This window comes from Arabidopsis lyrata (genome assembly GCF_000004255.2).
Source record: "Arabidopsis lyrata subsp. lyrata unplaced genomic scaffold ARALYscaffold_1, whole genome shotgun sequence".
Taxonomy (NCBI): domain Eukaryota; kingdom Viridiplantae; phylum Streptophyta; class Magnoliopsida; order Brassicales; family Brassicaceae; genus Arabidopsis; species Arabidopsis lyrata.
Genome location: NW_003302555.1, coordinates 1,227,462 through 1,254,167, shown reverse-complemented (window position 1 = coordinate 1,254,167; position 26,706 = coordinate 1,227,462). Strand labels below are relative to the sequence as shown.

General features: G+C 37.3%; 9 protein-coding genes and 1 long non-coding RNA gene across 19 annotated transcripts; 6 read left to right on the top strand and 4 right to left on the bottom strand.

Moving 5' to 3' along the window:
• Positions 1-564: 564 nt before the first annotated feature.
• On the top strand, positions 565-1,319 carry LOC9328253 (CRIB domain-containing protein RIC8; the record flags this gene model as incomplete). Its single annotated transcript, XM_021013270.1, has 3 exons — positions 565-687; positions 785-842; positions 918-1,319. Coding segments are annotated over 3 exons (483 nt in total), but the record flags the coding sequence as incomplete, so codon positions are not given.
• Positions 1,320-1,567: 248 nt separating this feature from the next.
• LOC9325551 (glutathione gamma-glutamylcysteinyltransferase 2) lies at positions 1,568-4,793 on the top strand. The gene is given in 8 exon segments (XM_021013806.1): positions 1,568-1,954; positions 2,269-2,425; positions 2,505-2,743; positions 2,867-3,030; positions 3,138-3,411; positions 3,506-3,695; positions 4,109-4,284; positions 4,483-4,793. Coding segments are annotated over 8 exon segments (1,596 nt in total). The 5' UTR covers positions 1,568-1,642; the 3' UTR covers positions 4,567-4,793.
• On the bottom strand, positions 4,675-5,794 carry LOC9325550 (G-box-binding factor 4). Its single transcript, XM_021013807.1, has one exon. The coding sequence runs from the start codon at positions 5,665-5,667 to the stop codon at positions 4,837-4,839; it is 831 nt and encodes a 276-aa protein (XP_020869466.1). The 5' UTR covers positions 5,668-5,794; the 3' UTR covers positions 4,675-4,836.
• A 271-nt stretch (positions 5,795-6,065) lies between these two features.
• Positions 6,066-6,592, top strand: LOC110225417. Its single transcript, XR_002329762.1, has 2 exons — positions 6,066-6,156; positions 6,239-6,592. It is a non-coding gene; the product is annotated as an uncharacterized LOC110225417 (long non-coding RNA).
• Positions 6,593-7,681: 1,089 nt separating this feature from the next.
• LOC9328252 (probable serine/threonine protein phosphatase 2A regulatory subunit B''epsilon) lies at positions 7,682-12,067 on the bottom strand. 7 transcript variants are annotated; one of them, XM_021014000.1, is made up of 13 exons: positions 11,479-12,067; positions 11,161-11,403; positions 10,807-10,912; positions 10,617-10,716; positions 10,336-10,441; positions 10,123-10,213; positions 9,798-9,939; positions 9,385-9,532; positions 9,163-9,272; positions 8,622-8,778; positions 8,382-8,507; positions 8,098-8,247; positions 7,682-8,001 (listed from the first exon to the last, which is right to left on the bottom strand). In XM_021014000.1, exons 1-12 carry the CDS (start codon positions 11,626-11,628, stop codon positions 8,107-8,109), a joined length of 1,620 nt encoding a protein of 539 aa, XP_020869659.1. In that variant the 5' UTR covers positions 11,629-12,067; the 3' UTR covers positions 7,682-8,001; positions 8,098-8,106. The 7 variants fall into 7 exon arrangements, with proteins under 7 accessions (XP_020869659.1, XP_020869656.1, XP_020869657.1 ...); XM_021013997.1 differs by having other exon boundaries at positions 7,682-7,983; XM_021013998.1 differs by having other exon boundaries at positions 7,682-7,980.
• Positions 12,068-13,038: 971 nt separating this feature from the next.
• Positions 13,039-15,378, top strand: LOC9328251 (vacuolar protein sorting-associated protein 2 homolog 3). Its single transcript, XM_002892143.2, has 11 exons — positions 13,039-13,230; positions 13,508-13,552; positions 13,765-13,799; positions 13,887-13,937; positions 14,039-14,143; positions 14,254-14,325; positions 14,513-14,584; positions 14,670-14,750; positions 14,841-14,876; positions 14,972-15,027; positions 15,097-15,378. The coding sequence occupies exons 1-11, from the start codon at positions 13,197-13,199 to the stop codon at positions 15,140-15,142; spliced, it is 633 nt and encodes a 210-aa protein (XP_002892189.1). The 5' UTR covers positions 13,039-13,196; the 3' UTR covers positions 15,143-15,378.
• A 485-nt stretch (positions 15,379-15,863) lies between these two features.
• On the top strand, positions 15,864-17,618 carry LOC9328250 (NAC domain-containing protein 6). Its single transcript, XM_002892142.2, has one exon. It carries the CDS (start codon positions 16,140-16,142, stop codon positions 17,211-17,213), a length of 1,074 nt encoding a protein of 357 aa, XP_002892188.1. The 5' UTR covers positions 15,864-16,139; the 3' UTR covers positions 17,214-17,618.
• A 309-nt stretch (positions 17,619-17,927) lies between these two features.
• LOC9325549 (coumaroyl-CoA:anthocyanidin 3-O-glucoside-6''-O-coumaroyltransferase 1) lies at positions 17,928-19,953 on the top strand. The gene has a single exon (XM_021013581.1). It carries the CDS (start codon positions 18,098-18,100, stop codon positions 19,619-19,621), a length of 1,524 nt encoding a protein of 507 aa, XP_020869240.1. The 5' UTR covers positions 17,928-18,097; the 3' UTR covers positions 19,622-19,953.
• A 984-nt stretch (positions 19,954-20,937) lies between these two features.
• On the bottom strand, positions 20,938-22,848 carry LOC9325548 (casein kinase 1-like protein 9). The gene is made up of 9 exons (XM_002889438.2): positions 22,831-22,848; positions 22,682-22,743; positions 22,526-22,589; positions 22,324-22,408; positions 22,118-22,244; positions 21,950-22,035; positions 21,806-21,872; positions 21,593-21,723; positions 20,938-21,474 (listed from the first exon to the last, which is right to left on the bottom strand). Exons 3-9 carry the CDS (start codon positions 22,543-22,545, stop codon positions 21,184-21,186), a joined length of 807 nt encoding a protein of 268 aa, XP_002889484.2. The 5' UTR covers positions 22,546-22,589; positions 22,682-22,743; positions 22,831-22,848; the 3' UTR covers positions 20,938-21,183.
• A 189-nt stretch (positions 22,849-23,037) lies between these two features.
• LOC9325547 (serine/threonine-protein kinase tricorner) lies at positions 23,038-26,618 on the bottom strand. 4 transcript variants are annotated; one of them, XM_021014437.1, is made up of 13 exons: positions 26,250-26,618; positions 25,800-26,108; positions 25,463-25,721; positions 25,148-25,389; positions 24,854-25,070; positions 24,614-24,693; positions 24,437-24,521; positions 24,209-24,340; positions 23,992-24,105; positions 23,841-23,888; positions 23,657-23,741; positions 23,497-23,553; positions 23,038-23,405 (listed from the first exon to the last, which is right to left on the bottom strand). In XM_021014437.1, the coding sequence occupies exons 2-13, from the start codon at positions 26,072-26,074 to the stop codon at positions 23,287-23,289; spliced, it is 1,713 nt and encodes a 570-aa protein (XP_020870096.1). In that variant the 5' UTR covers positions 26,075-26,108; positions 26,250-26,618; the 3' UTR covers positions 23,038-23,286. The 4 variants fall into 4 exon arrangements, 3 of the variants coding, with proteins under 3 accessions (XP_020870096.1, XP_020870095.1, XP_002889483.1); XM_021014436.1 differs by having other exon boundaries at positions 25,800-26,302; positions 26,384-26,618; XM_002889437.2 differs by having other exon boundaries at positions 25,800-26,618.
• Positions 26,619-26,706: the final 88 nt, after the last annotated feature.

The following is a 26,706-nucleotide window of genomic DNA, read 5'->3' as shown; positions in this document are numbered from 1 at the left end:
AATCCACTTTCAACTAATTGTCGTTCACTTAATTAGTTTTTTTTTTTCGTCCATCACGTTCGTTATTAGTTCAATATCTGGAGACAGAAAACAATGATTTCAGCTCTCCACATTCTCTTCTTCCCATTTCTCTTTGTTCATAAGTCATAACTGAATATCTTGATTCAACCTTTTCTTTTTTTTTTTCTCTTGGAGAAAGAAAATTACAGGTCGTAGAATGTTAAATCAAAATGATTTATTTGAAATCATCAATAATCGCTCTTAATCGAGCGGAAATGGAAAATTACGTGATTTCTTTTCAATTTTGAATTCATTTCATTCTTATAGTTTCCAGGAGGAAAAAAAAATTAGACAACACGCAAAAATATCTTCTTCTTTTTTTCTCCTAGAAACTATTTTGAATTGTTTTGGCGATTTCGTTATGTCGAACTACAAAATAAAGAGTCTCTTGAAGGGTCTTAGGTATATTTCTCAAATATTTGGTGAGTTATTTTACTCGCTGTATATATATATATATACTAACTATCTTCTCCGAAATGTATCCTTATAATTTTTGTATAACATTTTGTGCATAGTGAAGAAAATGAGAAAGAGCAAGAGATGCAAATTGGAAGTCCAACAGATGTAAAGCATGTTGCTCACATTGGTTGGGATGGAGGATCTGTCAATCAAAATCCACCCAGCTGGGTACCGACGTATTTGTTTATTTACTTTTCTTTCGATTTCTTTGGTATTTATAAAAATAAATCATTATCATAATCAAAGATAAATAAATTCAATGTAGATGAATGATTTTAAAGTATCGGGAAATATCAAGGAGGATGCTTCATGCATTTCTGAAGGTAAATTAACTATCTAATTAGAAATGTATACTTACAGATATTTCAAAAAAAAAAAAGGTTGTAATTTACATGCAGATTTGACACGGTCACGTGATAAACCGGGACTTCAAAAATCGTCGAGAGAGCGTTGGAGCACTTTAGGTGGTTCACCAACAAAAGAAGGACCACGACGTGGATCTTCGCATTGCAGTGGAAACCCTAAAGTTTCACGGAGATCAAAGGAATCTCCTGATATTCCTAACGATGGTTGTAGAAAATCTCGTCGGAAAAAATCAAAGGATTCTGTAAATGGTGGGTCTACAAGATCGTCACGACGAGCACGTGGATCTCAGACAGAATCTATGATTGATATTCAATGTCTGATGCAGGATCATTGATATCAATCTCCACTTATACCTAAATTAAGATAATAGAAGAGTTTGGAATTTGCCTGAAAATAACATATATATAGCTTTGGTTGGTTACTAGGATATATAATGCACGCTAATGGTCGGTTTTCGAATTTTCTAGAGAGATTATGTTCATGATATGTTTTAATTAAGATAAAATTAATATAGTAGTCTAAAATATATCGTTAAGAGGTAATGAATTAGAGAACCATATTTCTTTGGGAGGAATTGTTTTTATTTTATCTGTTTAGGTATAATCTGCCTTGGCATGGTGTAAGAATAAAATAAATAACAATTTTCCCAGTTGCAAAAAAGAAAAAAGAAAAAAAGTAGGTCTGGTCAAAGGTCAATTAATATTCAAATCAGAATTATTCCCAAACCGATATAAACCGGATAAATAACCGGACGATAATGGGAGTATCAGTCTCCGCGGTTTACACATTTGACTTTACCAACCTTGTGTCTCTCCCTCTTCGGACTCCATTGAATCCGCATTTGAAACTCCTCTCCGAACGTTACTCTTCTTTATATGGAAAGCATTTCTCCATTTTTTCGATAGTTCGTAGAGAGCTCTTCTTATCCATTGTTTTCGAACCCATCCCCGATTCTTTCGGTGCAAGTTTGCTCTTTTGTGCGCAAACTCTGACAATGTCTATGGCGAGTTTGTATCGGCGGTCTCTTACTACCCCGCCGGCGATAGATTTCGCTTCTGTTGAAGGCAAGGTGCGTATTCTCAACTTTTTTCGATCCATGGATTTGAAAATTAGGGTTCTGGGTTTTAACTATTCTTTTGCTTCCGGTTAGAGACGATCACTGATTTTTTGGGTTTTCTTCTTTCTTTCTTTCTGTGGATTGATTTGGTTACGTCTAGAATTTAGAAATTGGATTGTTTTCTTGGGAACTGTGTAAAACTCGTAAAACCCTAAACCCCTTGCTGCTTTTACAAGTTTAGTTGTTGGTGAGAGAGATCTAAGCATGCTCCCTGATAAATGGTTTTGATAGCCCTGAGAATTTAACTTTTGACATTGTCTTTGTAGCAAATCTTCAATGAAGCGCTTCAGAAAGGCACTATGGAAGGATTTTTCAGGCTGATTTCTTATTTTCAGACTCAGTCTGAGCCAGCTTTTTGTGGGTTAGCTAGTCTTTCTATGGTTTTGAACTCTCTTTCTATTGACCCGGGGAGAAAATGGAAAGGTATACCTCTACCGGAGACTTCTATCTTCTAGATTACCACATTTGTTGTGGCTTTTTGAATTTTTTTGGTTTTCCACAGGGCCTTGGAGGTGGTTTGATGAATCAATGCTGGAATGTTGCGAGCCCCTTGAAATAGTGAAGGATAAAGGCATTTCGTTTGGTAAAGTTGTCTGTTTGGCTCATTCTTCAGGAGCAAAAGTCGAAGCTTTCCGCACAAATCAGAGCACCATTGATGATTTCCGCAAATACGTGGTCAAATGTTCCACTTCTGATAATTGTCATATGATCTCAACATATCATAGACAAGTACTCAAGCAGGTACCATTTATTTGGCCTAAACTCTGTATAATAACAGCAGTTTTATTACAAGTGAATTTCACTACCCTTCATGTCTGGCTATAAAGTCCCATGTTGATCGGATTCTAATGTATCTGATTGCAGACTGGAACAGGCCATTTTTCACCTATTGGTGGTTATAACGCTGAAAGAGATATGGCTTTGATTCTTGATGTCGCTCGTTTCAAGTATCCTCCTCACTGGGTTCCTCTTAAACTTCTTTGGGATGCCATGGACAGTATTGATCAGTCAACAGGGAGACGTAGAGGGTGCATTATCTTTTTTCTTTTTCTTAGGCTTTTCTTCTATGAGTAAAGACTGTAATCCGTTTCTTTCTTACCCAATTCGCTTTTCTGTTATTCTGCTTAACTTCCAGGTTCATGCTTATATCGAGACCCCACAGAGAACCAGGATTGCTCTATACACTTGTAAGTCCAAAGTCATCCTATTAGTAGTTGCTGCTATTACAAAGACATTTCTTTCAAATTGGACGCTGAGTGATTATTATCGATTTCAGAGTTGTATATGTTGTATTCAAGTCACTTCCAGCAAATTTCAACCAATTTATCAAATGGATGGCTGAGATTCGAAGAATAGAGGATGTAAATCAAAATCTTAGCTCAGAAGAGAAATCAAGGCTCGACTCAAAGGTATTATCTTGTCAATTTGTTTCTGAACTTGAGTTTTCCATGTTTATATTTCATCAATATATTCATCACTGTTCTACGGTTCGTTTTGCTGTAGCAAGAGTTACTGAAACAAGTGCAAGAAACTAAACTGTTCAAGCACGTAGATAAGTTTCTATCCTCTGTGGGTTACGAAGACAATCTGCCATATGTTGCTGCTAAGGTTTATTACAAAGGAGATGAAATCTTATCGGGATATGAATCAGATGAGTCTTGTTGTGAGGAAACTTGTGTCAAATGTATCAAAGGTATGTTAGTTCTTCTTGCATTCTGGTTATCTTTTTAATAGTCATTGATTGGTACGACGAAGTGCTTAGGGACAGGGATCCGTGTCCAGTACTGACGGATAGTGTCTCCATAAATAGATTTCGGACATTTTTGAAAGTCGCAATCAGAACTTACCTAACCACCTTGGAATCTTTCTAATATTGGAAGTTTATATTCCAATGAACCGGCAACAAACTAGTCTACTAATTTATCATCACTAATCTTAGCCCTAGATCATGTTACAGGATGGATAGTTATTAAGCTAGCTTGTGACTTATAAAATCCAAAAGATACCTTCATTTTTCAGCTAGCATTCAAGAAAACTTGGTTTGAAGTTAGTAGTGTGCAAAGTTCTATTCAAGAAATCACTTTTTTCTTTTTGTTTTACATCAAGGTCTTGGTGAGGAGAAAGTGACAGTGGTAGCTTACCCATCCGAGAACGATGTATTCACTGCTCTTCTGTTGGCTTTACCTCCACAGACGTGGTCAGGTATCAAAGACCAGTCACTTTTGCAAGAAATGAAACAGCTAATTTCCATGGTTAGCCTCCCGAATTTGCTTCAACAAGAGGTACATAACTAAAGCCATTCTTCACTTGGAATCTGAGTTATATATTTTCTAATTCTGAGGAAAAGAAACAGAATCGAAACTGAGTTATATAGTCTGAGGATTACCTCATGTAGCTAAGGACTCTTTTTAAGGCTGAATCCATTAGATGAGAAAAATGTAGTAAAATCAGTTAATTCGTTTTGCTTTGGTTGGTTACAGGTTTTGCATTTACGACGCCAACTTGAGATGCTAAATCGATGCCAAGAGAATAAAGAAGACGAAATACTCTCTGCTCCTGCCTAATCAAACACAACCAACCACACTTTCTAATTTCTCAACAACCAACAAAATTGTTAGGGAACAAATGTTTAGAAAAAGGAACTTATCCCTCTAGTCTAGTCGATACGATATAAAAAAAAATCAACAAAAGCTATAATACATTACATCCCTGAGAGACACTACAGGTAACAAAGTAGTAACCATATCACCATCACTTTACTATAAAGATTATAATATAGTAATCAAGCCCATATGTTTTTATTTTTTTACATACAAAAGTTTTGTTACAACTCTTCACCATTCTAAGGAATGGCTTCTGCTTAAGGGCCTAGATGGTGGCCTTGGTTTTTCATCGACCGGAATCAGAACCTCCATGAGCTTCTTGTATCTCTCTTTAGTGCTCTCTTCAATCTCCTTCAAAAGCTGCTCATTCTCTTCCTCTAATTTCGCAGCCAAAGTCTCTAACTCAACTTGATAAGCCTGTTTCCTCTCTCGAGACCTAGCAGCGGATTCACGGTTCTTGATCATCCTCTTCTGTCTCTGAGCAGCAGCTTTATCCATTGCCTCCGTCATCACTCTCCCTCTCTTTCCTCTCATTGTTCCTCCTCCTCCACCCATTGATCCTTCAATCATCTGAAACGAACTGTGTCGCTGCGGCTGAGACATCATCGGAAAATCGAATGTATAGCTACCGTCGTTGTTGAGTCTCTCCGGTGGAATCTTAACATCAATTTCATCTGAACCTCCGTCATCCATTGCTGCTTTGGCTAAGAAATCCTCAAGCGTCATCATATCTTCTTGTTCTTCCTCCTTCATCATGATGGCCTTTTGCTCTCCAGATACAATCTCTTTCCAAACATCGTCCACACTCTTACCGTTGTTAACGCTGTTCCGATCTCCGATACTCCAATCAACATCAATCGCCATCTCGAAGGGCTTTGAATCAGACGCGAAAGTGTAATCGTTGCCTCCGCCGTAAGCGAAACTGATTCGGGAGTGATCGGCGAGAGGATTTGGTCGGAGATGGTGAGACGACGATCTTATAGAAGGGGAAGATGAAGCAGACGAAGAATTACGGCGAGACAGATCGGAATTGGAAGAAGACATCAACTTGAAGGATGCCATTTCCGAAGCACACTGGAATTGGAACGAATTTATTGATTTGGGTTTGTCTAAGAGAAACAATCGGAGTTGGTGGATTTCTTCGAACCAGAGATCGAGAGATCTTTCTAGGGTTATCTCGTGTTTTGTAATATAACCACGCGCTTACTCTATATACAAGTTTAATTAACTAAACACGCGCACATTAAACGCGTGACTTGCACCTTCTATCAACTATAAGAAAAAGAGTCAATTAGGTGCGTACCAGTATTTTTGAAAGTAATTAATTATATACTAAAGATATTTTTGTGTTTGCAAGATAAGAGAGAGAAAAAAAAATAGATGACCAAAATACTCCTATATTAAAAGAGAAGAGATTAGTTTCAGCCTCTGCCTATTTCACGGCAGCTCCCAATTCAATGAATCAATAGACAACTCCTTCGTCTTCTTTCCTATCGGATAGTCTCAAAAAATTTCGATGAATCCGACCGCCAACATCACCTTTCATCTTAGGTAACATCTAATCTCTCCCTTGTGTCTACACTAGACAGGTTTTTATGGATGAACCAGAAAGTATCTGACAGAAAGATTTCAGGTGGAGTTATTGTGAAGGCAGAAAAACAAATAACTCAAAATCGATTAACTGTTTGAAAAATCGATGAGAAAGAGATTACCTGAGAATCGGATGTGGTTGAGCATGATGGAGCTCGCCGGAGAGGCTGAGGAGCTCGTCGGAAAAGTCTGAAATTTCAGAAAATTTCTAGAAGATCGAGTGAAATAGGAAAAGGACCGAGTGAGAAAAATCAAATTACTCAATGGATTGAAAAAGATCTGAATATGGAGAAAAGAAAACAAATAGAAACGGTTTTGGGGATTTGAGAAAGAAAAAAAAATTGTAATACCAATTAAATGGAGAAGAATACCCAGAAAATCAATCATTTTTCTTTAATTCAAATTATGAGAGATTAAGTAAGAGGAGAGATGGAGGAAGGGAGCACAGGAGAAAAAATGCACAGAAAGGTTGAAGAAGTAGGGTATTTTCGTCATATTTAGGGGTAAATTATATCATCAAAATTTACTATATTACCACTTTTCCTTTGACTCAATTACTTTCAAGTCAAATGATATAGGGTACAATTACTCTAAGAAAAAATAATAATGTCTTCTCATTTTAACTAAAAAGATATAATCAATGCAACGTGTAAGATAGGTCTGGGCAAAATACCCGGAACCGAATACCCGAACCGAAAAACCCGAACAATACCCGAACCGAACCCGAACCCGATTTTTAAAAATACCCGAATGGGTCCTAACCTCCTACCCGAACCGAACCCGAACCGAATCCAATACCCGAATGTACCCGAATGTACCTGAATACAAATATACACCTATAAATATTAGTTATATTTATATTTATAATACCCGAAATACCTAAAATTACAATCATAAATCCGAATATATTAGGTATTTTAGATATTTTTGGTTATATTTGGGTAAAAATTAACCATTGTATTTTCGATAAATCGAGTATTTCGGTTAGATTTGGGTATATATGAGTTAAAAACCCGAACCCGACCCGAACCCGAAAATATTTCGGGTATTTTTGGTTATTTTCGGGTATTTTGCTTTTTTTATTAAAATACCCGAACCGACCCGAACCCGAACCGAACCCGAACCAAATTTTTAGAATACCCGAATGGGTCTTGACCCCCTACCCGAATAGACCCGATACCCGAAAAAAAAGAACCGAACCTGAACGGGTACCCGAATGCCCGGGCCTAGTGTAAGACTAGAGAGATATACAATTCAGATTTCATTTTTTTTTAAGTTAAAATATATCAATGCAACGTGTAACACTAAAGACTAAAGAGTATAAACAATTCAGATTTCAGAGTTGGACCTTTTTCTTAAATGTTTTATCAAACTACATCAATTCGTATTTTGAAAAAATGCTACACAATTCGATCTTATCAAACCATATTTTAGTTTCGAAATCTCAAGCTATCTCGTATTAAAGATCAAATGAAACTTCATATCAAAAGGGGAAAAAAAAAAAATAGAATCCAGAATCTTTTTGTACATTGTTACTTTGTTATTTCATTATAAGACAATCCAACTGTTTATATGGACATTAGATGATGTAGAGGGAGAGAGGGCCCAACTTGAAATAGTCCTATAATGAAATAAAAAAAAAAATTGCAAAAATTTCATGAATTTGGTTGAGACTCTTTGCAGATGATGATGAATCTCCTTCACTGCCAGAAACGTCTGGAAACAACAGTGACCTCCAATCTCTGATCATCGATCTATCTCCAGGGAAAACCTCAAATCATAAGTCTACTAAATTTTGGAAGGTTTCTATTGTCAAGATCGTTTTCGACTCAATAAATCACAGAATTTTTACTAAAATTTATAAGCATTTGCATTTCCTATACACAAGCAGTGTGAACTTACCACTATGGACTAAAATGGAGGTTCGAGTGGTTCATCCCAGACATCTGCACTCCCATTTGAGACTTCATCTACATCTTCCTCCATTGACAATCTCACATACTCTCTCTGAGCAAAACGATCCCACTCTGTCAAATTTGGATCCTCCCTTTCCTACAGCAATGAAAGAGAATTATACTTCTTCTAATTGCATCAATCCGAACTACTAGGCAGTTAAGCAGTCATATTCTTTGTTATTTTTTTCCTCTATGAGTCCTATAAAAACTCCACTGGAAAGCCAAACTTACCTGGCGAATGAGAAATGGGTCACGTGTTTCAAATGCCATGAATTTATTAAGGTTGAAGAGTATATTGAAGACGTTTCCTGAAAGTTTGGATCCTTTCAGATCCTGGAAGGTGATGCAGTTCTCTTTCTGCAAGGACATTCACCATATAGATGATTCCAGTCAAATAAATAATAAAAGAAAAAAAAAAGAGCTCGGAAAAATCAAACAACCAACCATATTCTCCTATGTAAAGTAACTAACCTCGGGTCCAATCATGTCAATTATTTGACATAGGATATCGCTGAAAAGAACAGCTTCCTGGGTTACGCATTCCATGCGATGCAGCTGCTCTTCGAAAAAAAACTGCATTTCGTTTGGAGTGATTACGCCATTTTCATCCAAGTCTACACACTTGAACCTGCACAGAAGATTTCGATAGCTGTCAAGAAAAATACACGGACATGCAAAAATATTGAGTCTGACATCCATAGTAGATAGATGAACATACTAGGCTATGAACTCGTATCATATCAGAGGTTCAAAGGGAGTGTTTTCGGTTCATCAAAAATTGATGAACAGTGACCAACATGTTAGATTGTTGGCGCAAACAATGATCCTATGTTCATGAAAAAATGATACTATACAATGCTTAGTAAATAATATCAGAGAAAGGGGACTTGTTATGGACAAGTCTACATATGTCACTGGTTTTGACTCGGTTGTAGTATATATATCAAGATCTTGTGATCTAAAGTAACATTAAGAAAAACCAACATCAACACAGAGGGGGGGACATGTGTACCAATACTCAAGACTAGGCTCGGAAGACTTGTCTTCCTCGGCAAGAATGAAGTACACAAAATCTTCATAACTCATCTTCCCTTCAACTTTACTCGTAAACTTCCTAGGAACCTAAAGGAGAAACATAGCCACAACATGCATGGAGATCAAATAAAAAGTTTCACATCATACTATGTAACTTAGCTTGAAGAAGGTCTAGGCAGGAACAATTTCGGGAACCAACCTGTGAAAATATTCTATCAACAATCCTGTAGGTAAGGGCATTATTACCATATTTGATGAGATTGTCCTTATCAATAAAACAATCATGGTCACCATCAAGTTCCCAAAATTTGCAGTATATGACGTAGAAGTGCTCATAGGAGAAGTACCTGAAAATTAAAAGAAATGACATGATTGCAAATGGTTACATCAGGCATAAGATCTGTTACAGAAACAATATGAAGGCTTAGCCGATACTCATATAGCTCTTTCCTTTTCAACTGTTTAATGTTATATGTGATAGACCCTCTAAAATGTAATACATTTTTGCAGGCTTGTTTACCTCTTATCTAACAATAGAACATTTTCTGTTGCACATGTTTCAATTTAAAATATTAATTGTTAGGATATTATGAAAAAGAAAACTAAAATCACCTAATAATTTTATTGATGTCATCCTCCTCATCAAGTTGTTGCATAGCAGCAATTAGATTTCCACGTTTCAGCTCTCTAAGAGTAAGGCAACCAGTTCCGGATCTGTTAATGTAGTAAAATATTCTGTAGATGACAGTTTCAGCTGGGTAATCAACAAAGGATTTAATTAGTACAGGTATAAATCTAACATATGTACATAACCAGTAGAGATATAGAGGTGTATCCACAGAAGGGACGTCTTATTTAGCATAGAAAAGAAAATCGAGTAGGTTTCATCATATTTAACACCCATGACATCAGTAAGTCACAAATCAATGATTCCTACCATATCTTTCTTGAAATTCGCTTGTCGTCCTCAGAAATTCTAACCCAGGATGTGTTGCCAGAAGCTCATCAAGAACTGGTTTGAAGTCTGCCTGTAGCCAAATCCAAGAAATGATCAAAATCGTTGGCGCAATGGGTTAAAATAGGAAGACAATTGTTGCAAAATAAATCAGAACGCGGTTGAGGAAAAGCGGGAGAAGAATCACAGAAAGACCTGTCTGAGGTACTTGCAGCCCTGCTGCCTTAGTATATTATATATCTGGGAGGCTGTGTCCATAGATAACATATTTCCATCAATCCAATACTTGATAAACGCATCCCTGAGGACAATTTGTCAATCAGCAAACATTAGTAAAGCACCAATTACCCAACAAAGTTTTATAAGAAAATAGAGCAAGTAACCGAAGTTCTCACACTATTTTACATACACATACATACATACCTACAACTAACTACTATTAAAATAAATTTTATAAAGAATAAATAGCATATTACCTTGTAACTATATCAGTGCAATTGGGATCGATCTTTCTGAAAAGTGCAGGAGAAAGAAAAGAAGGCAGCTTGCAGACTTCTTTCGTAATGGATTTGAATTCTGCAAGAGGAACACGAATGCTAAGATGAATTGCCTTAAATATTCTTTACAAGGACAAAAATGAAAGCAAAAGTTGAATTAAAACATCACCATGTACATGTAGTCCATCAATATAGTTTCTAAAAAATTGATCAACCATGGATATACACTGTTCCTTTCGGTCTTTTGCTGGTGGACGCCCGTGTTGGTAGTAGAACTGCAGACAATATAAACATATGAACTGTTGTGAGCTAGACTTATTATCATGTCACAGTGAAGGACCATTTTCCCTTCAAATCAATTTTACCTACAAATTAGTAGCCTCGGTTTAAACTGTACCTTGCATCTACTAACGAAGCTATCTGTTTCAATGACCAATCAAGTGAACATACATACCACACCAAAATCACAAGTCCAGAGCAATACATATCCATGTGTGGGGATCAGCAGAAAATGAGAACAAACCTGAGGAATGAGTTCATGCTTGGGCTCCTTGAATGATCGCAGAGGAGACTGGAGAGAAGGAGGGCTAGTCCTTTGCCTCGAGAAACGAGGGGACCCAGACGAGCTTCGTGGAGATAGCGGGGGAGTGCTGCTGCTCAGAAACACAGCAGGCAAAGCACTTCCACCGGAAACATCAGTGGTGGCGTAATTCTTGGATACATTAGTTGGTGTTCCAGATTTAGCATCATCAATCAAAGACTTGACCTACAGAAACATGAACCAGGGTCATGGAACACACTAGTGTAAAAGAGAGGCCAAGGAAGAGTAGAGATAAGGTACCAATCTGGCAGTTTCAGGGAGTGAGAGCCACTGAGAGAAGAGTTCATCGGCAATATGAGAGCTTGGCTTGAGCGGAGCAGGAGATAAACCCGGGAGCTGCAAGAGCTCAGGATCTAAAATATGAACATCGTCTACTCCGTCAATATCCATGATCTCCTGCTTATTCGCAACGAGAAACCCTACTCCTTCAAACTCCTTGAATCAATTGGAGTAACAAAAGCGCCGCGAAAATCGAGAAATTCAAAATTCGACAACAGCGGCTATGAAAAGACGACGCTACTGTGTCAACAGCTCGAATACTTATAATTTGAGAAACAGCAACCGATTCGATAAACCCTAGTTTTCGAATTTGATACAAAATCAGTGACGATTTGTTTCCAGATATAGACAAGTGATTGGAATAGTAAGATTCCTGCACCGAGTAGGAAAGAAGTTGGCAGTTGAACGAACAAGCAATTCCGATCACTAATCGGCAAAAAAAAAAGATAGATTTCGCCGGAAAGTTATCAAAGTGAAGGAGGAGGAGAGTGGAGGACCTCGAGAGATATTTAATTTTATTCCTCACCGGCCGTTTTCTCTTTGACCAGAGTCAACCCCACCATATCTTACAGTTTCCTTTTGCCTAGGATTAAAATTAATTTTGTTTTTAGGCGAACGATGAATTTAATTAAAAACAATTATGTGTGGAAATCGATAAAAAAAAAAATCGATTTAATTATATTTTGTATAACGTTTTAGGTATAATTTGTGGAAATTTTAATTACCAAAAATTATGGGAAAATTAGCCCCAATACCACTTTTTTCAAAAAGTTTAGGCCCAGTACCACTTTCTGAGCCCACTTAGCATCCATATCACATTCATCATGTGAAAAGACGATTCTATCCTCCAACTTACTGAGACAAGACCCTGCGGTTGATGGAACTCTCCGAATTTTCTGCCGTCCACAGTCTCTCTCCTAACGCATTGGTAACCGTTTTTGTCCCTGTGGTAAAACAAAGTTGTCCCCGAATAAATCTAGATCTTCGTCTTCGGCTCTTTGGCAGAATAAAATAAAGATCAAGTTGTCTCCAAGTAAATTCAGATCTCTGGCTGGTAAAACCACATCATCTGGCGATGAACAATCAAGAGAAGTTGTCCCCGAGTAAATCCAAATCTCTGGCTGGTAAAACCACATCATCTGGCGATGGATAATCAAGAGATCTGGACTTATTCTTGGAGGACATCATTCACTCTATTTCATAATTATTGTCCATGGTAATGCAATGTTTTATCCTTCTTCTCTGACACAAAGTTGTCCTCGTTTCCCAACCAGCGTCTACTGTAGCTCCTTCCCCTGACACATACCTGACGCACAGAGAAAGGCAAAATCGTCCAAGAATTGCCACACAAACACCAAATGTAGTATAGATGTTTAATCCATTTCAAATATGGTACATTTGCTAGAATTTTCACAAATTACACATTTTAGCAAATTCCCAAAAACTATCACAGTAAAACCAAAAAATCATTATACTAATAAGTCGGAAATAAGAATATTTACGTAATCGATAAGAAAATTAAAACCTCCAAAATTTTTTGCTGCGATCACGTTTGAAGCCAAATCTCTCTTTTCTCTGCCTCTCTGGTACAGAGTCTCCGTGTTCTTAAAGCTTTGAGACCATCTTCAAGCACACCCCAATTTCTCAGAGAAAAAAAAATACAAGCAAGGGGAAAAAACATGAACATCTTCACTAAGAAACCAAATCCGAGAGGTTTGATTTCGATTTTTTCTTTCTTTTGGATTTTGTTTTCTAAATTAGGTTTTGTTTCTCCGATTGATCAACAACCTAAATGGAATTTTGATCATCTGGGTTTCTTCTAAATTGCTAAAAAGTTGACTTCTTCTGTAATTCTGTGGCGCGATCGTGATCATATCTCCAATGTTTCTTTTTGGAATCTGGCTTGGTTTCGTCTCAATTCGACAATCTTTATGTCTATTAATGACTGTATGAATCTGAATGTACCGTTTTTTTTATTTGGCAATTGCAGAAGTGCTTAGGGAGAGTAAGAGAGAGATGACACAAGCTACAAGAGGTATTCTTTGTTCATATGATTGGCTTTAAGATTTGATTATTGAATCTAGAAAAGGGTTAAATCATTGATTTTTGATTGCTTGATGGATAAGCTACTAAATTTCATGGCCAAAACTAGATATTGCTCAAGTTTTAATTGATATATACCTAAATTCCTCTCAAACTGATTAAAATTTCCTCCTTTACGTGTTTTGTCTCGCAACGCGGCTTCAGGAATCGAAAAGGAAATCGGATCTCTGCAATCAGAAGTATGAATGTGGCTCATGTAGTAATGTTTCCATCCACTCTTTTTTTCAAGGGACATATCTGAAAACCTTTTCTTTCATGTTTGATAGGAGAAAAAGCTTGTTCTCGAGATAAAAAGAACTGCTAAATCAGGGAATGAGGTATTCCTTATCGGTAATTCTTTTTTCGGGTTTGAGCGCTCGAGTTTTGTTTCTGTAATAGGGTCTAGTTTATGTACTCTACATCTTTTGTTTTTATGCAGGGAGCAACTAAGATTCTTGCTCGGCAATTGATCCGGCTAAGGCAGCAAATAGCTAACTTACAAGGTAGCCGAGCTCAAATGCGAGGCATAGCTACTCATACACAGGTTTGTTAATTTAAACTTATATCATTTCATTCTCCAATATTTCTGTTTATAAACCAAGAAGATAGTAATATCTAAATTTGAGTATTGGAAACTTTCACTTTGGTGTTTAGGCTATGCATGCGCACACTTCAGTTGCTGCTGGAATGCAAGGTGCCACTAAGGCAATGGCAGCTATGAGCAAGGTCAGATTTTCATATAACACGGATCAGATTTGCCCATGTTTAAGTGATTTGTTTGGATTCGTCAAGTTCAGTTTTTGAGGGTTATCTCGTTGTAGGAAGAACATAAATCCAGCAGGAATTGTGGTGGGTTTTTTTTTGTGTTTAGAACTTGTTCTTCAATGTAAAAAGATGTTTTTGATATTTTCAGAATATGGATCCAGCAAAACAGGCTAAGGTTATGAGAGAATTTCAAAAGCAGTCTGCACAAATGGACATGACTGTAAGTTCTATCAAATCCATCTTTTTTTAAAATCCATGAACACTCAAACAGTCTCATTAGTCTGACTAATGCATGTGGTATTCAGACTGAGATGATGTCAGATGCCATAGATGATGCTTTAGACAATGACGAAGCTGAGGACGAAACAGAGGATTTGACAAACCAGGTACATTTCCGCCCTCTACCTATCGGTTCAATTTCTAAAATAGACTGTTTTCAAAGGTTTAAACAAAGCTTTTTTTGTTTTACTGATTAGGTTCTTGATGAAATCGGCATTGATATCGCCTCGCAGGTTTGTTTTTAACCATCGATTCTCATCATTCTTCTGTGTCTTCATGTCTTCTCCGTGATTAATATTCGCTCGTCTCTGTTTTTATCCATCTGCAGTTATCATCTGCTCCAAAAGGTAAAATTGGTGGGAAGAATGCAGAGAATGTTGGCAGGTATAGTATCCACTAATCACAACTAGGACATACCTTTATCGAAATTAAACCTCAGATGTTTCTGTGCAGTTCTGAAATCGATGAACTGGAGAAGCGGTTGGCTGCGCTTAGATAGAAAGAAGAAGTGCCGTGAGCTTGAAGATGTTTCAGACAAAAAATTTCTACATTCAATGTGTCTTCTACGGTTTGCTTTCTGGGAAGATTTGTGGATATATAAACAATTAAACAAATGTAGTGACTTTATTTTTCTTTTTTTTATCTGCCAAGCTTTTCCCTGCAATGTCCAAAACGTCTTTGCTTTCTATTGTAAGTCTATTTTGTTTTTTGCATACAAATTTTTTATTTTGGTAAGATTTTGCATACAAATATTTGTTCGCCAAGAAGTTTGGTTCTATTAAAACTTTAATAATTTAAAAGATATTATTAGTTCAGGGAAACAGGAAAATTCTAAAGAAATCGTAAGTAAGATAATGAAAAAAAATAACAAATAAAATAATTTAAGAGGAAAATATTAGAAGTCTACAAGATATAGATACGCAGGGCCGGCCCTGAACAATATGGGTCCCAAGCAAAAAAGAAAAAATTTGTTGGGTTTTATAGATATATTTTAAAAACTGATATCAAATCTTAAAATTTCAAGAAAATGGGACTTCTCTTTGCAACATAAAATATTTTTGGGGGCCTCATTTTGCAACATAAAATTTTGGAGCCACAAACCATTGCCTCAAGTGGCTGTGCTCAGGGCCGGCACTACAGATACGTCTAGAATCTAATGTGATCCTCATGGTCTCATGTATATTATAGATTCTATCTAAGGTTAGAATCTGTAATAAACAAAACAAAAAAAATATATTATTGATTCGAATCCTATCTAATTATCATCTCAAATAACCAAATAAATTTAATTACAACCGTCATATTCTTTCCAAAAAAAATAGTTTAATCGCTGACAAAAGAAAATCCGTTTGGCCCATGACGTAGTCTATATATTCATGATCACACACCATCACCCTCTCCTTCACAGAGCATTATTACAAGACGAATTAGAGATTTACTTAACCTAGGAATTATATATACCTTAGCTAGTTCTTCTTCGAATCCACAGGATCGATATGAAGTCTTTTCCGGTTGGATCACGGTTTCTTCCTAAAGATCTAGGTTTGGTGAGGTTTTATCTTCGAAACATGGTGGAGAGGAAGCAGAGCAGTTTCATAACAACTATGGACGTCTACATGGACGAGCCGTGGCTTCTTCCTCACGTAAACAATCCTCTGTTCAAGAACAAGGAGTGGTACTACTTTGTTCAGCTGACTAAACGACGTTCAAGCGTGCAACGGAAGGTACCCGGAAGAGGAGGAAGCGAAGGCGGCACTTGGAGAAGCAACGATGGGAAAGAAGAGATCAAGGACGGACATCAAAGGGTGATGGGTTACCAGCAGTCTTTCACGTACCACAGGAAAGTGCACGGAGAGCTTGTCAAAACTGATTGGCTGATGCAGGAGTATTCTCTTCACAAGAGTGATGAGCAGCAAAAGTTGGTCTTGTGTCGGATCCGATACAAGAAACAGAAGAAGGTCAACAAGATTAGACGCGTTAATCATCAAGCTCATCAGACTCAGGTGGCGGAGAACACCAACAACATCTTACAGAGCCAATCAGTGCAAGAAGAGGCTGATTTAACCGGTTTAACTGATGAGCTTGAGAAGATGCCAGAGGGACAAGAAGATCGTGAGGAGCAAGAAGAGGTTGACTTAACCGATTTTCCTGATGAGCTTGAGACGATGCTAGAGGGACAAGAAGATTGTGAGCAACAACAAGAGGCTGAGTTAACCGGTTTTTCTGATGACCCTGAGTCGATGTTGCTAGATGGAGAAGAAGATCGTGACGTTACCCAACAACAACAACAACAACAGCAAGAAGAAGAGATACCGGTTCCTACACCGATGCAGAACAACAACAACAACAACAATAACGTCGTCATGATGATGTCGAACCAACAAGTGCAAGAAGAGGCTGCAGGTTTAATCGGTTTGGCTGATGATTTTGCGATGACACTTCTGGAGGGACAAGAAGATCGTGACGTTACTCAACAGCAACAACAGCAGCAAGAAGATGATGATATGATGGTGCTGATGGACAATCCTAATGATGCCCTCGCATTGGGGAATTATGAGTTTATTATCTAACTAGGGTTGATGAAAGATCCGACGCAAACCAGAGGAGATAGAAGTATTAGCGGGTCAAGTTGATATTATGTTGAGGATGATAACAAAGACTACTAAATAGGGTTGGTGTATTTGTGTAACTCAAGAAGATATGATGAAAATAGTGGAATTTCCGGGGTAAAAATCCCCGGCGAGATGTAGGGTTTCCACATTGGAGGCCTGAACTCGTTAAATTCTTTGTGTCATTTATTACCTTTATGCATTTATTACAAACGAGAGATGAGAGCTCGATCAAAAAGTATACGAAGAAGCAGAGAACATAGAGAGCGTATGAGAGGCAGAGAAAGAAAGTACACAGCATTTAAGGGCTTCTATTAATGGGCCTAATAAACCACCGAAGCCCAATCTTAAATTCTGTGAACAAATCAAAACAATTCAGCCCATAGGTTTAATTAACTTTATTTTAGTTTGTAGTGCTATTTAATTATATATTTATATTGGGTTCAACTGCAGACCGTTAAGATTTTCCAGTTTTGTTTTTTCATATAAAAATTGAGTTAAATAAGATGCCACTCTGAATTTTTATCTATACAAACAACATAGTGGTAAACTGAAAGTACAATTGATACTGTGTACATTTGTTTTTCCATAACTATAAAATACAATTTAATTGCAACAATAAAATACCATTGATCTAATTGCATGCAATTTAGTATGGAATTTTTATATGAAAATTTAATTGTGTACTTCAAGTAATATGTTTTCGTTTTTCGAAGTTGATAAGATTTCTGAAAAAATAACGATTATGGATTCGATTGATATTGGCTCCATTGATCAAGCAAACATAAAGGCCCAACAAATGTTTTGAAAACCAAACAAAATGGTGGCTGTGGAGGTTGGGGCACATGACAAAGCATTTGACCAAATGTGACAGAATCAACTTCTTCACTTGCCCGGTGGTTTCATTTTCCTTTTATAAAAAGAGAACTAATGAACTCATTTCCTCCAAACTTAATCACACCATGGCTCATCCTCAACCTCCTAACATCATCGAGACCTGTCATATCTCTCCCACAACCGGCACTGTTCCATCCACCACTCTTCCTCTCACCTTCTTTGATGCCCCGTGGCTCACTCTCCCACTCGCCGATTCTCTCTTCTTCTTTTCTTACCAAAACTCAACTGAATCTTTCCTCAAAGATTTTGTACCCAACCTTAAACAATCACTCTCCATCTCTCTCCAGCATTTCTTCCCTTACGCCGGTAAACTGATCATCCCGTCTCGTCCCGACCCTCCATACTTACAGTACAACGATGGCGAAGACTCTCTTGTTTTCACTGTAGCAGAGTCTACTGAAACCGACTTCAACCAACTGAAAACTGATTCCCCTAAAGATATCAGGGTGTTGCATGGCGTCTTGCCCAAGTTACCTCCTCCTCATGTCTCTCCGGAAGGAATTCAGATGCGGCCAATAATGGCGATGCAAGTCACCATCTTCCCTGGAGCCGGAATCTGTATAGGCAACTCAGCTACACATGTTGTAGCGGATGGAGTCACCTTCAGTCACTTCATGAAGTATTGGATGTCACTGACCAAATCCAACGGCAAAGATCCTGCCACGGTTCTTCTACCCCCTCTGCCTATTCACAGCTGCAGAAACATGATCAAGGACCCAGGAGAGGTAGGCGCAGGACATTTGGAGCGGTTTTGGAGCCAAAACTCTGGAAAAAACAGTTCACATGTTACGCCTGAGAACATGGTTAGAGCTACTTTTACAATGAGCCGGAATCAGATAGACAATCTCAAGAGCTGGGTTAAAGAGCAGTCTGAGAATCAATCTCCTGTTTCTACCTTCGTGGTAACTCTAGCTCTCATTTGGGTAAGCTTGATGAAGACAATTGTTCAAGACAGTGAAACAGAGGCTGAGGAGGAAGACAAAGACGAAGTCTTTCACTTGATGATCAATGTGGATTGCAGGAATCGTCTCAAGTACACACAACCAATACCACAAACATACTTTGGCAACTGCATGGCTCCTGGGATCGTATCTGTCAAGAAACGAGATTTGTTAGGAGAGAAATGCGTTTTGGCTGCTTCAGACGCAATCACAGCGAGAATCAAAGATATGTTATCAAGCGATCTACTGAAAACAGCACCAACATGGGGACAAGGAGTACGTAAATGGGTCATGTCCCGTTTTCCAACCTCAATAGCAGGAGCTCCGAAATTGGGACTGTATGATATGGATTTTGGGTTAGGAAAGCCCTGCAAAATGGAGATAGTGCACATAGAAACAGGTGGTTCAATCGCATTCTCAGAGTCCAGAGACGGCAGTAATGGAGTTGAGATTGGAATAGCACTGGAAAAGAAGAAAATGGAAGTATTTGGCTCAATTCTACAACAGGGGATCAAGAAATTCGAAACGTAGCAGCCCTTTAGTCATCCAATAACTTGTAATAGGGAAATGATTCAGCATTTACCTATCAACACAAAACCTCAATTCATAAGTCCCAAGAAGCATTATAAGCATATCCATTCCACCAGGCACCAGAGTCCTTAATATGCTTTAATATTTATCTCCAATCTCATGCAGGCAACATACTCTTGTGTACGAAATCAGAAACTCAAAACAAGAAAACAAAAAAATAATGTAAAATTGGAAGAGAAAAATGTAGTGTTCTTGTTTAACTCTAGTCCCATGGATAAAAAAGAGACGGAAGCTGATGAGAACACTGAGAATATATGAGTTTTTTCAGACTACAAGCACTAAGATACAAGTGCAAGTGTATAGTTTAAACTCAAATCAATAAAACCGAGAGTTGTATGAAAATGTCTCAGTAAAATCCATACAAGTCATAGAAATTGCAGCTTCTGCCAAGGGGTTCTCCCTGAAAACAGGGTCTCAGCTCCACTGCACCTCGTAAGATTGGATTAGATCATCATCGACATTCTCAAAATTCAACAACTAAAGGCTCAGATAGGAATAAAGCTTTTTCGATCAAGAATTATCTGAAGCAGAACTGGCGTATCAAGCTGTTACAATTCATCATCATTGCCAAACAAACAAAACTCAGAGAAAAAACAAAGAAAAAGAAGAAAACAATGGCTCATATTAAGGAATTCAACCATGTATTTACCGTATCTGCTTCATTGACCTAATCTCAGAAGCGCGGGTAAGTTTATAATCATTGCCAAAACAAAACAAACATTATTGATACCAATTCGATTCCATCAACAAACACAGCTCAAATCAAAACACATATAGAAAAGAGAGATATATAGATATAGCCGCTTTTTTGACACAGAAAAGCCTAAGGAATAAGGCCAATCTGCAACACAAACGGCAAAATAATCTAGCAGGAGCTTTGGGGCTTACTTCCTCAAGTACCTTAGTTATCAGATTAGCCCGGGAGGCTCCTGCAAACCATCAGAACTAGATATATACCCTAAGCAATTTAAGAAGAAACCTAATCAATAGTCTATAGATATCTCATAAAACCCTAAGCGATTGAAGAAGAACCCTAATGTATAGATCGATAGTTGTAAGAAATAGAGAAAGGAAGAAGATGATCATAAATAGCACGCGGCTGGTCAAAAACCCTAGCCCTAATCTCTATGACAAAAAGTCACAATTGCCCCCGTTAGTTTTATTGCGGTTAAATAATAACCGACCCATATGAAACCGGTATGATTCTCCACCACCTTCTTACGATTAATCGGATTCAAACTCGACAAAAAATCAAACACAGGGTAAACAATTTATATTTTTTATTTATTACAGATAGATCGAAGCCTACCAACAAAAGTGTGTTTTTGAGTCTGCGTCATAATGAAATTTCGGCTTCTAAAACTGTTTTAAATATACAAAATAAACTATATACGTATATATGGAACGTTTTATGTATCTTAACGCAGATTCTCTTACGATTATCTGTCTATTGTTTTGTTCGTTTGGTTTGTACGTATAATGACTTTCTTCTTTGTCAGGTTTCATTTTCGGAGAGAGAGAAGCTCTAAGCTCCTCCTTAATGGATCTTCTCTAGTGTTTCTAGCTGCACGCGAAAAAGACGATGTCTTGGATTCGTTTCCTGGTTGGATTCTCTGGCTTGTTGATGCATGGTTGCTTACCGTTCCGACTCCTCCAGTTGATGTCACCAGACGGCTAGAGGATCGACTATCGCTTGGTCCACCTGCGGAACTTGGTCGAGAGCTTGACGCAATTGCTCTCCTCGAAGAGCTTCCGTATCTTGAGGAACTGCGTGGTCTTTCTGAGTCACCAGGCTGTGAAAATTAGAGTAAAATACAGTGAGTCTAGTGAGGGATTGCATTCTCCGCTCTAACCAAACCAAATCTGAACCAAAAATTTGATCTGAAAAACCGATTTGGTAAGGGATCTTACCGGATGCTTAGACAAAGGCCCATCATCGGAGTTTCTTGATGCCGAGCGATCACGCGGAGTAGAAGTTGTCGGATGCCTTCTTGAGAAAGCCTCAACTGCACCCGAGAACCGGTTCTCGCGAGTCTCCTTTCCTGCAAAATTCAAAAGAAAAAAACAGTTAAAGCAGGAAATCGGTTTAAGATTCAAAAGTAAACAAACAAAGGGACAGTTTACCAGCAATCCTCTCCGGTTTTTCGAGAGAAGGTCCTGCACTTAACCCCGGTTTCGCAGTTGTATGATTCTGAAACAATAATTCAAATTTTTAAGCTTGAATAGAGAGAAACTTAAGAACCAAAAGGAGAAATCAGAATAAATTACCCGTGTCCGTGAACTAGAACCAGAGGTGGAACCAATCTGAGGATACTTCAGAACTGTCCAGTCAAATACATAATCAAACTGATAACCTGTCATTGAGAATGAAAATAAGAATTATGAAAGCGGTGGGACAGAGATTATTTGCTTGAATAAGAAACGTGCGATAAGAACCTTCTCGAATAAACAAGTCGCAAAATAGCCTCTTCAGGTAAGAGTAATCAGGTTTGTCATCAAACCGTAGAGACCGGCAGTAACGAAAGTATGAAACAAACTCAGACGGTTGATTTTTACACAATACCTGTTCTTCACATCAATGCTAAGTCATCAAAGCTAAAACTAATCACAATACTCAAAGCCAAATGTCGAATTTCCAATACCTCTATAGGAGTTGCTACTTTTTTCTCACTAATTCTGTCATACTTCTGCTTCTTTGTCCCAGCTTTTAATCCCTGCCAGGGTAAGCTGAAAGAAATAATGTTAAGAGAAAACAATTCAACATTTGTTGAAAAGAGATACCAAAATTGAGAAAGACGATCACAGAGAAGTTTAAAGATCGGTATGGAAGTTGTAGACTCTTACCTCCCTTTGAGGAAATACATAAGCACATAACCAAGTGCTTCCAAATCATCTCTTCGACTTTGTTCTTTAGAGACACCAGCAAGAGAAATTACTTATCAGATCCGAATACATAACGGTTGGGATATCAATAAATTCATATAGGAAAAAAACACTCACCGACTCCAAGGTGAGTATTCACACTTGCATACCGAGCTGTTCCAGTGAGGTTTTTGTTTTCTCTGCCCCAAAATGTGATATTTACTCTTAAGCTACATCTATATCAATTTTGATAAGCATAATTTCTGGGAAAACGGAAAAACCTTTACCTGTACGGAATGTGCCTGTGACTCAATCAGGAAAGTACGAGTCTCATGCCAATCTACTAGACGTGGACGAAACTATATCATAAATCATTTGGTCCTTATATAATTATTACTAATTTGTTCCTTAGGTAATAACTATAAAATTAAATCTTTTTTTCGTATAACCATCTTGAAATTTGGATCTCAAAGATGGGACTAAAAACACAACACTTGTAATCTATTAATGCTGGATTAATTTTCTTTCTTCGTCCTACCACCTATGTAATTTACATTAATACGCAATATAATGTACTATTACCATTTACAGTTACAGATTAGGGTTAACAAACAAACAAACAAACAAAAAAAGCTATAAAGAAAAGAACAATAGTCGAAATCTGTAACTCGATTAGGTTTACATTAGTTTTTAGTAGTTTAGCTCATTATTTCCGGTTTAATTTGGTTTAAAGACACAGATATCTACTCAGAGTCTAGACGTCTGAGGTTGGGTTCCATTCCACGAGGCGTCGGATTCGAAAAGCTCCGGTTAATGGTCTGTTGCTCCGAACCAGAAGACGACGAGGACTCTGATTCGCTCTCTGTGAAAAACCCGATTATGATTATGTACAAGAATATGAGAGAAAGAACTTAACCGATGGTTTTAGTAATTAATGAGAGATTTTCACGTACCGAATAGTGACTTTACCGATGGTCTCTTTGATTTTGTCTCTTTCTTTTTTAGTTCGGCTGAAGTTAATGTAAACCGGAATGTTCGTTAGAGTTTTGTTCCTGATATTGAATTATGTAAGGCATTAATTGATATGTTGCAAGACAAATTATATATACATACCTATACCGGGGACTTGATAATCGTTGACGATTTCAAAGTTTTTGTATGTGTAGCCGACAAAATTTATGTCTTTTGAAGATAACATCTATAGCAAACAAAATAAAGGGAGTGTGTGTGTGATCATGAAGTTCCAAATTTTCTGTTGTCTTTATTTTTTAGTAAAAGGTAATTAACTCAGACTTACTTTTCTCCATGGCCCTGTTCTAGAGGGTGCTTGAGTTTCATTATCTTCCTAAACATGCATTAAGAAAATCAAGGAATTTGATACACAGTAAATAGCAATTTTTAGCTTAACACAATTAATGTGAACAAAAAAAAGAAGATAAAAGACCAACCTCATCGAACTTCTCAAAGTTTTGAGTATCCAAATCGTCGTTGACCTCAGGAATAAACGCAGCTTCAATTTGGTAAATATTTTCCCATTCTACACCTTGAAACCAAGGATGTGCCTGCATGTGACATTTTGTGGATTGGATCAACTCGACTTATGAAATTTATTGTGGGTTTTTAAAACTTTCAACTTTTACTATAGAAGTAAAAAGAGAAAGATACCTTAATTTGTGAGGCACCAGTAGAGCCTAGTCGTTGGTTAACGCTACACAAGAGCTTACCAATAAGATCTCTTGCCTCTCGTGATAGCCTTGCTTCTTCAGGGAACTTCAAATGTGTTTTCCAATTCACTATCTGTTTTTTACATGTATGAATTCTAGCTAATAAATACATAAAGTTCATTAGAAAAAAAACAAAAGTCAAATGATTAATTTTTTAAATTATTTGAACCTTTCTACAAGTGGACATTGGATCGTCGGCGTAAAAGGGTGGATACCCAACAAGCATTTCGTACATTATAGCTCCTAGTGACCACCTGAATTGGAAGATTATTTTTCACTTTCTAAAGACTTGGAATGTTTTTCTTGGTTCTTTGTTAACAAATTGAAAACAGACACGTGTACGTACCAGTCACATTCCATGCCGTATCCTTTCTTTAACAAGACTTCAGGTGCAATGTAGTCTGGTGTACCAACAGTTGAGTAAGCCTATATCATCAGTGTTATACACCAAGAACAAGTTAGACTCATTAATTAAAGAAATAATTCAAATTAGAGATAATGTTTGATAGAAAACCGATTATAAATCAACACTGAAACCATACTAAACCGGAATGTTGTTTCAGTTTTATTGATAAGGAGTACATACAAGCATTCTTCGATTCTTCTGCCAATGTTCCAACTGTTCTTGCTGCGAGCGTTTAGGAGTGGTTGATACGCTCTCTGAACCTCCTCCGCTACCCGAATTTCCTACCGAGAAATCTTCTCCGTCAATAACACTACAATCCAATGGCTTACATAGTCCAAAATCAGACAACCTCAAATGTCCATATCTATCAAGCAACAAGTTATCCGGCTTTATGTCCCTGCATGCACCAAACAACAACAAAATTAAAACACATTTTTCTTTGTGATCAATAATGACTTAGTTATAAGATCCAACCTGTGGATATAGTTGCGGTTATGGATAGATTCGATAGCGAGAACAGCTTCAGCGATGTAGAACTTAGCTTCATATTCACTTAAAGTGTCTTTCCTCATCAGAAGTGTCATCATATCTCCTCCAGGCAAATACTCCATTATCAGATAAAGATACTCATTGTCTTGGAAAGAACAGTAAAGCTTCACTATACAGTTACTGTCTACTTCTGCCAATAGATTCCTCTCTGCTCTTACATGCTCCACCTACCAAGAAATTTTCAAAACTTTCAAATAAGAACTCGTAAAACCGAAAATGCGGTGCAGAACATTATGTAACCTGGCCTCGACGAAGCATTTCTGATTTCTTGAGTTTCTTCATAGCAAAAACATGACCTGTGTTGATCTCTCTAACAACTCGAACCTCTCCAAAAGCACCTTTACCAATCATAGTTAAGAGTTCGAAATCATCAGCACCCATTTTATGCCTTTGGAGTCTCATGTACTCAGTTTCTTTCTTCTCAAGAAACTTCATAAGATTGTTTTGGTCTTCTTCACATACATCTGCATCTGCTAGCTTCTTCTCAAGCGTTGTTCGTCTACCAAATATAAATAACTAAATAAACCGATCAAGAATATATATAATATGTTTAAAGATATATTATATATATTTATACCTCTCTTTCCTCTCGTTGAGGTTCTTCATCTGTTCCTTATAATGATTCTCAATGTACTGTTTGGCTGCAGCAACTTTCTGTTTTGTTGTATTAGAGAGTGCTTCTCCGTCACCGCCTAGTGGTGGAAGTTTTGCCGCCGTTTCTGTTTCATTTCCTCCGTCGGGGGCGGTGGTTTCTGTCGCGCCACCGCCGTAAGCGCTTCCGGAGAACATGTCTTTTTTCCGAGGCTTATCTCGTGGTTGAAACTTGTGAAACCAACTTCTCGCAGAATCCATTTCTTTTAATTATTCCAAAATATGAACTCTTAATCTAAAAAAGGAAAAGCCCGAAACTAAAAAAAAAAAAAAATCTATAATCTAAACGAGATTTAATGGAACCATATATCGAAAGTTGATTAATTCCAGAATTTTGGTAGCAAAGAAGATGTTTGGAGAAAAATATTGAACGAACCTGAGTTCAAAATCAGATAGAAGCGGAAAGATCGGAGATTAAGATACGGTTGCCTAATAAATTTTATCGGAAAGGGTGAAAAAATTAACAAAAAAAAAATCTTTATTGAGGAAAAACAGAAAATGTCGGGTTACCGTAGAAGTTTGAAAGCGATTTTAATTATCATATAGAGGACGATATTCTGGACTTTTTTTATTTTCTTTTCCTGGATGTCGATATTAATAAAATATATAGAGCAAACTCAGTTTTTATAGGGAATTGTTTGAAACTTCTGATGTTGACGACGAAAAATTAATTTAGTGGTTGTCTCCACTCTCTACGCACTAGTTTTTCATTTTCAAAAAGCTTCATTAAACTTAAATGGTTGATAACTTGATATATATGGAAAATTTGGTCATGTTAGTTTATTACCAAGGAATATTCTGTTTTAACAAGAACAAAAAAAGGCTGTTTTATA

Coding starts and splice junctions, on each gene's coding strand:
- LOC9325549 (XM_021013581.1), top strand. CDS start 18,098: ATGACAAAGCATTTGACCAAATGTGACAGAATCAACTTCTTCACTTGC.
- LOC9328250 (XM_002892142.2), top strand. CDS start 16,140: ATGAAGTCTTTTCCGGTTGGATCACGGTTTCTTCCTAAAGATCTAGGT.
- LOC9325550 (XM_021013807.1), bottom strand. CDS start 5,667: ATGGCATCCTTCAAGTTGATGTCTTCTTCCAATTCCGATCTGTCTCGC.
- LOC9328251 (XM_002892143.2), top strand. CDS start 13,197: ATGAACATCTTCACTAAGAAACCAAATCCGAGAG. Junction 13,938..14,038: donor CTGCTAAATCAGGGAATGAG/GTATTCCTTATC, acceptor GTTTTTATGCAG/GGAGCAACTAAGATTCTTGC. Junction 15,028..15,096: donor AATGCAGAGAATGTTGGCAG/GTATAGTATCCA, acceptor GTTTCTGTGCAG/TTCTGAAATCGATGAACTGG.
- LOC9325548 (XM_002889438.2), bottom strand. CDS start 22,545: ATGTATTTCCTCAAAGGGAG. Junction 22,245..22,323: donor AAGTAGCAACTCCTATAGAG/GTATTGGAAATT, acceptor TGTGAAGAACAG/GTATTGTGTAAAAATCAACC. Junction 21,873..21,949: donor GTTCTAGTTCACGGACACGG/GTAATTTATTCT, acceptor TTATTGTTTCAG/AATCATACAACTGCGAAACC.
- LOC9325547 (XM_002889437.2), bottom strand. CDS start 26,074: ATGGATTCTGCGAGAAGTTGGTTTCACAAGTTTCAACCACGAGATAAG. Junction 23,889..23,991: donor ACTTTGAGAAGTTCGATGAG/GTTGGTCTTTTA, acceptor ATGCATGTTTAG/GAAGATAATGAAACTCAAGC. Junction 23,742..23,840: donor GAACAGGGCCATGGAGAAAA/GTAAGTCTGAGT, acceptor TGTTTGCTATAG/ATGTTATCTTCAAAAGACAT.
- LOC9328252 (XM_021014000.1), bottom strand. CDS start 11,628: ATGGATATTGACGGAGTAGACGATGTTCATATTTTAGATCCTGAGCTC. Junction 9,940..10,122: donor CGAATTTCAAGAAAGATATG/GTAGGAATCATT, acceptor TTGATTACCCAG/CTGAAACTGTCATCTACAGA. Junction 8,779..9,162: donor GAGCCTAGTCTTGAGTATTG/GTACACATGTCC, acceptor TCTTCTGTGCAG/GTTCAAGTGTGTAGACTTGG.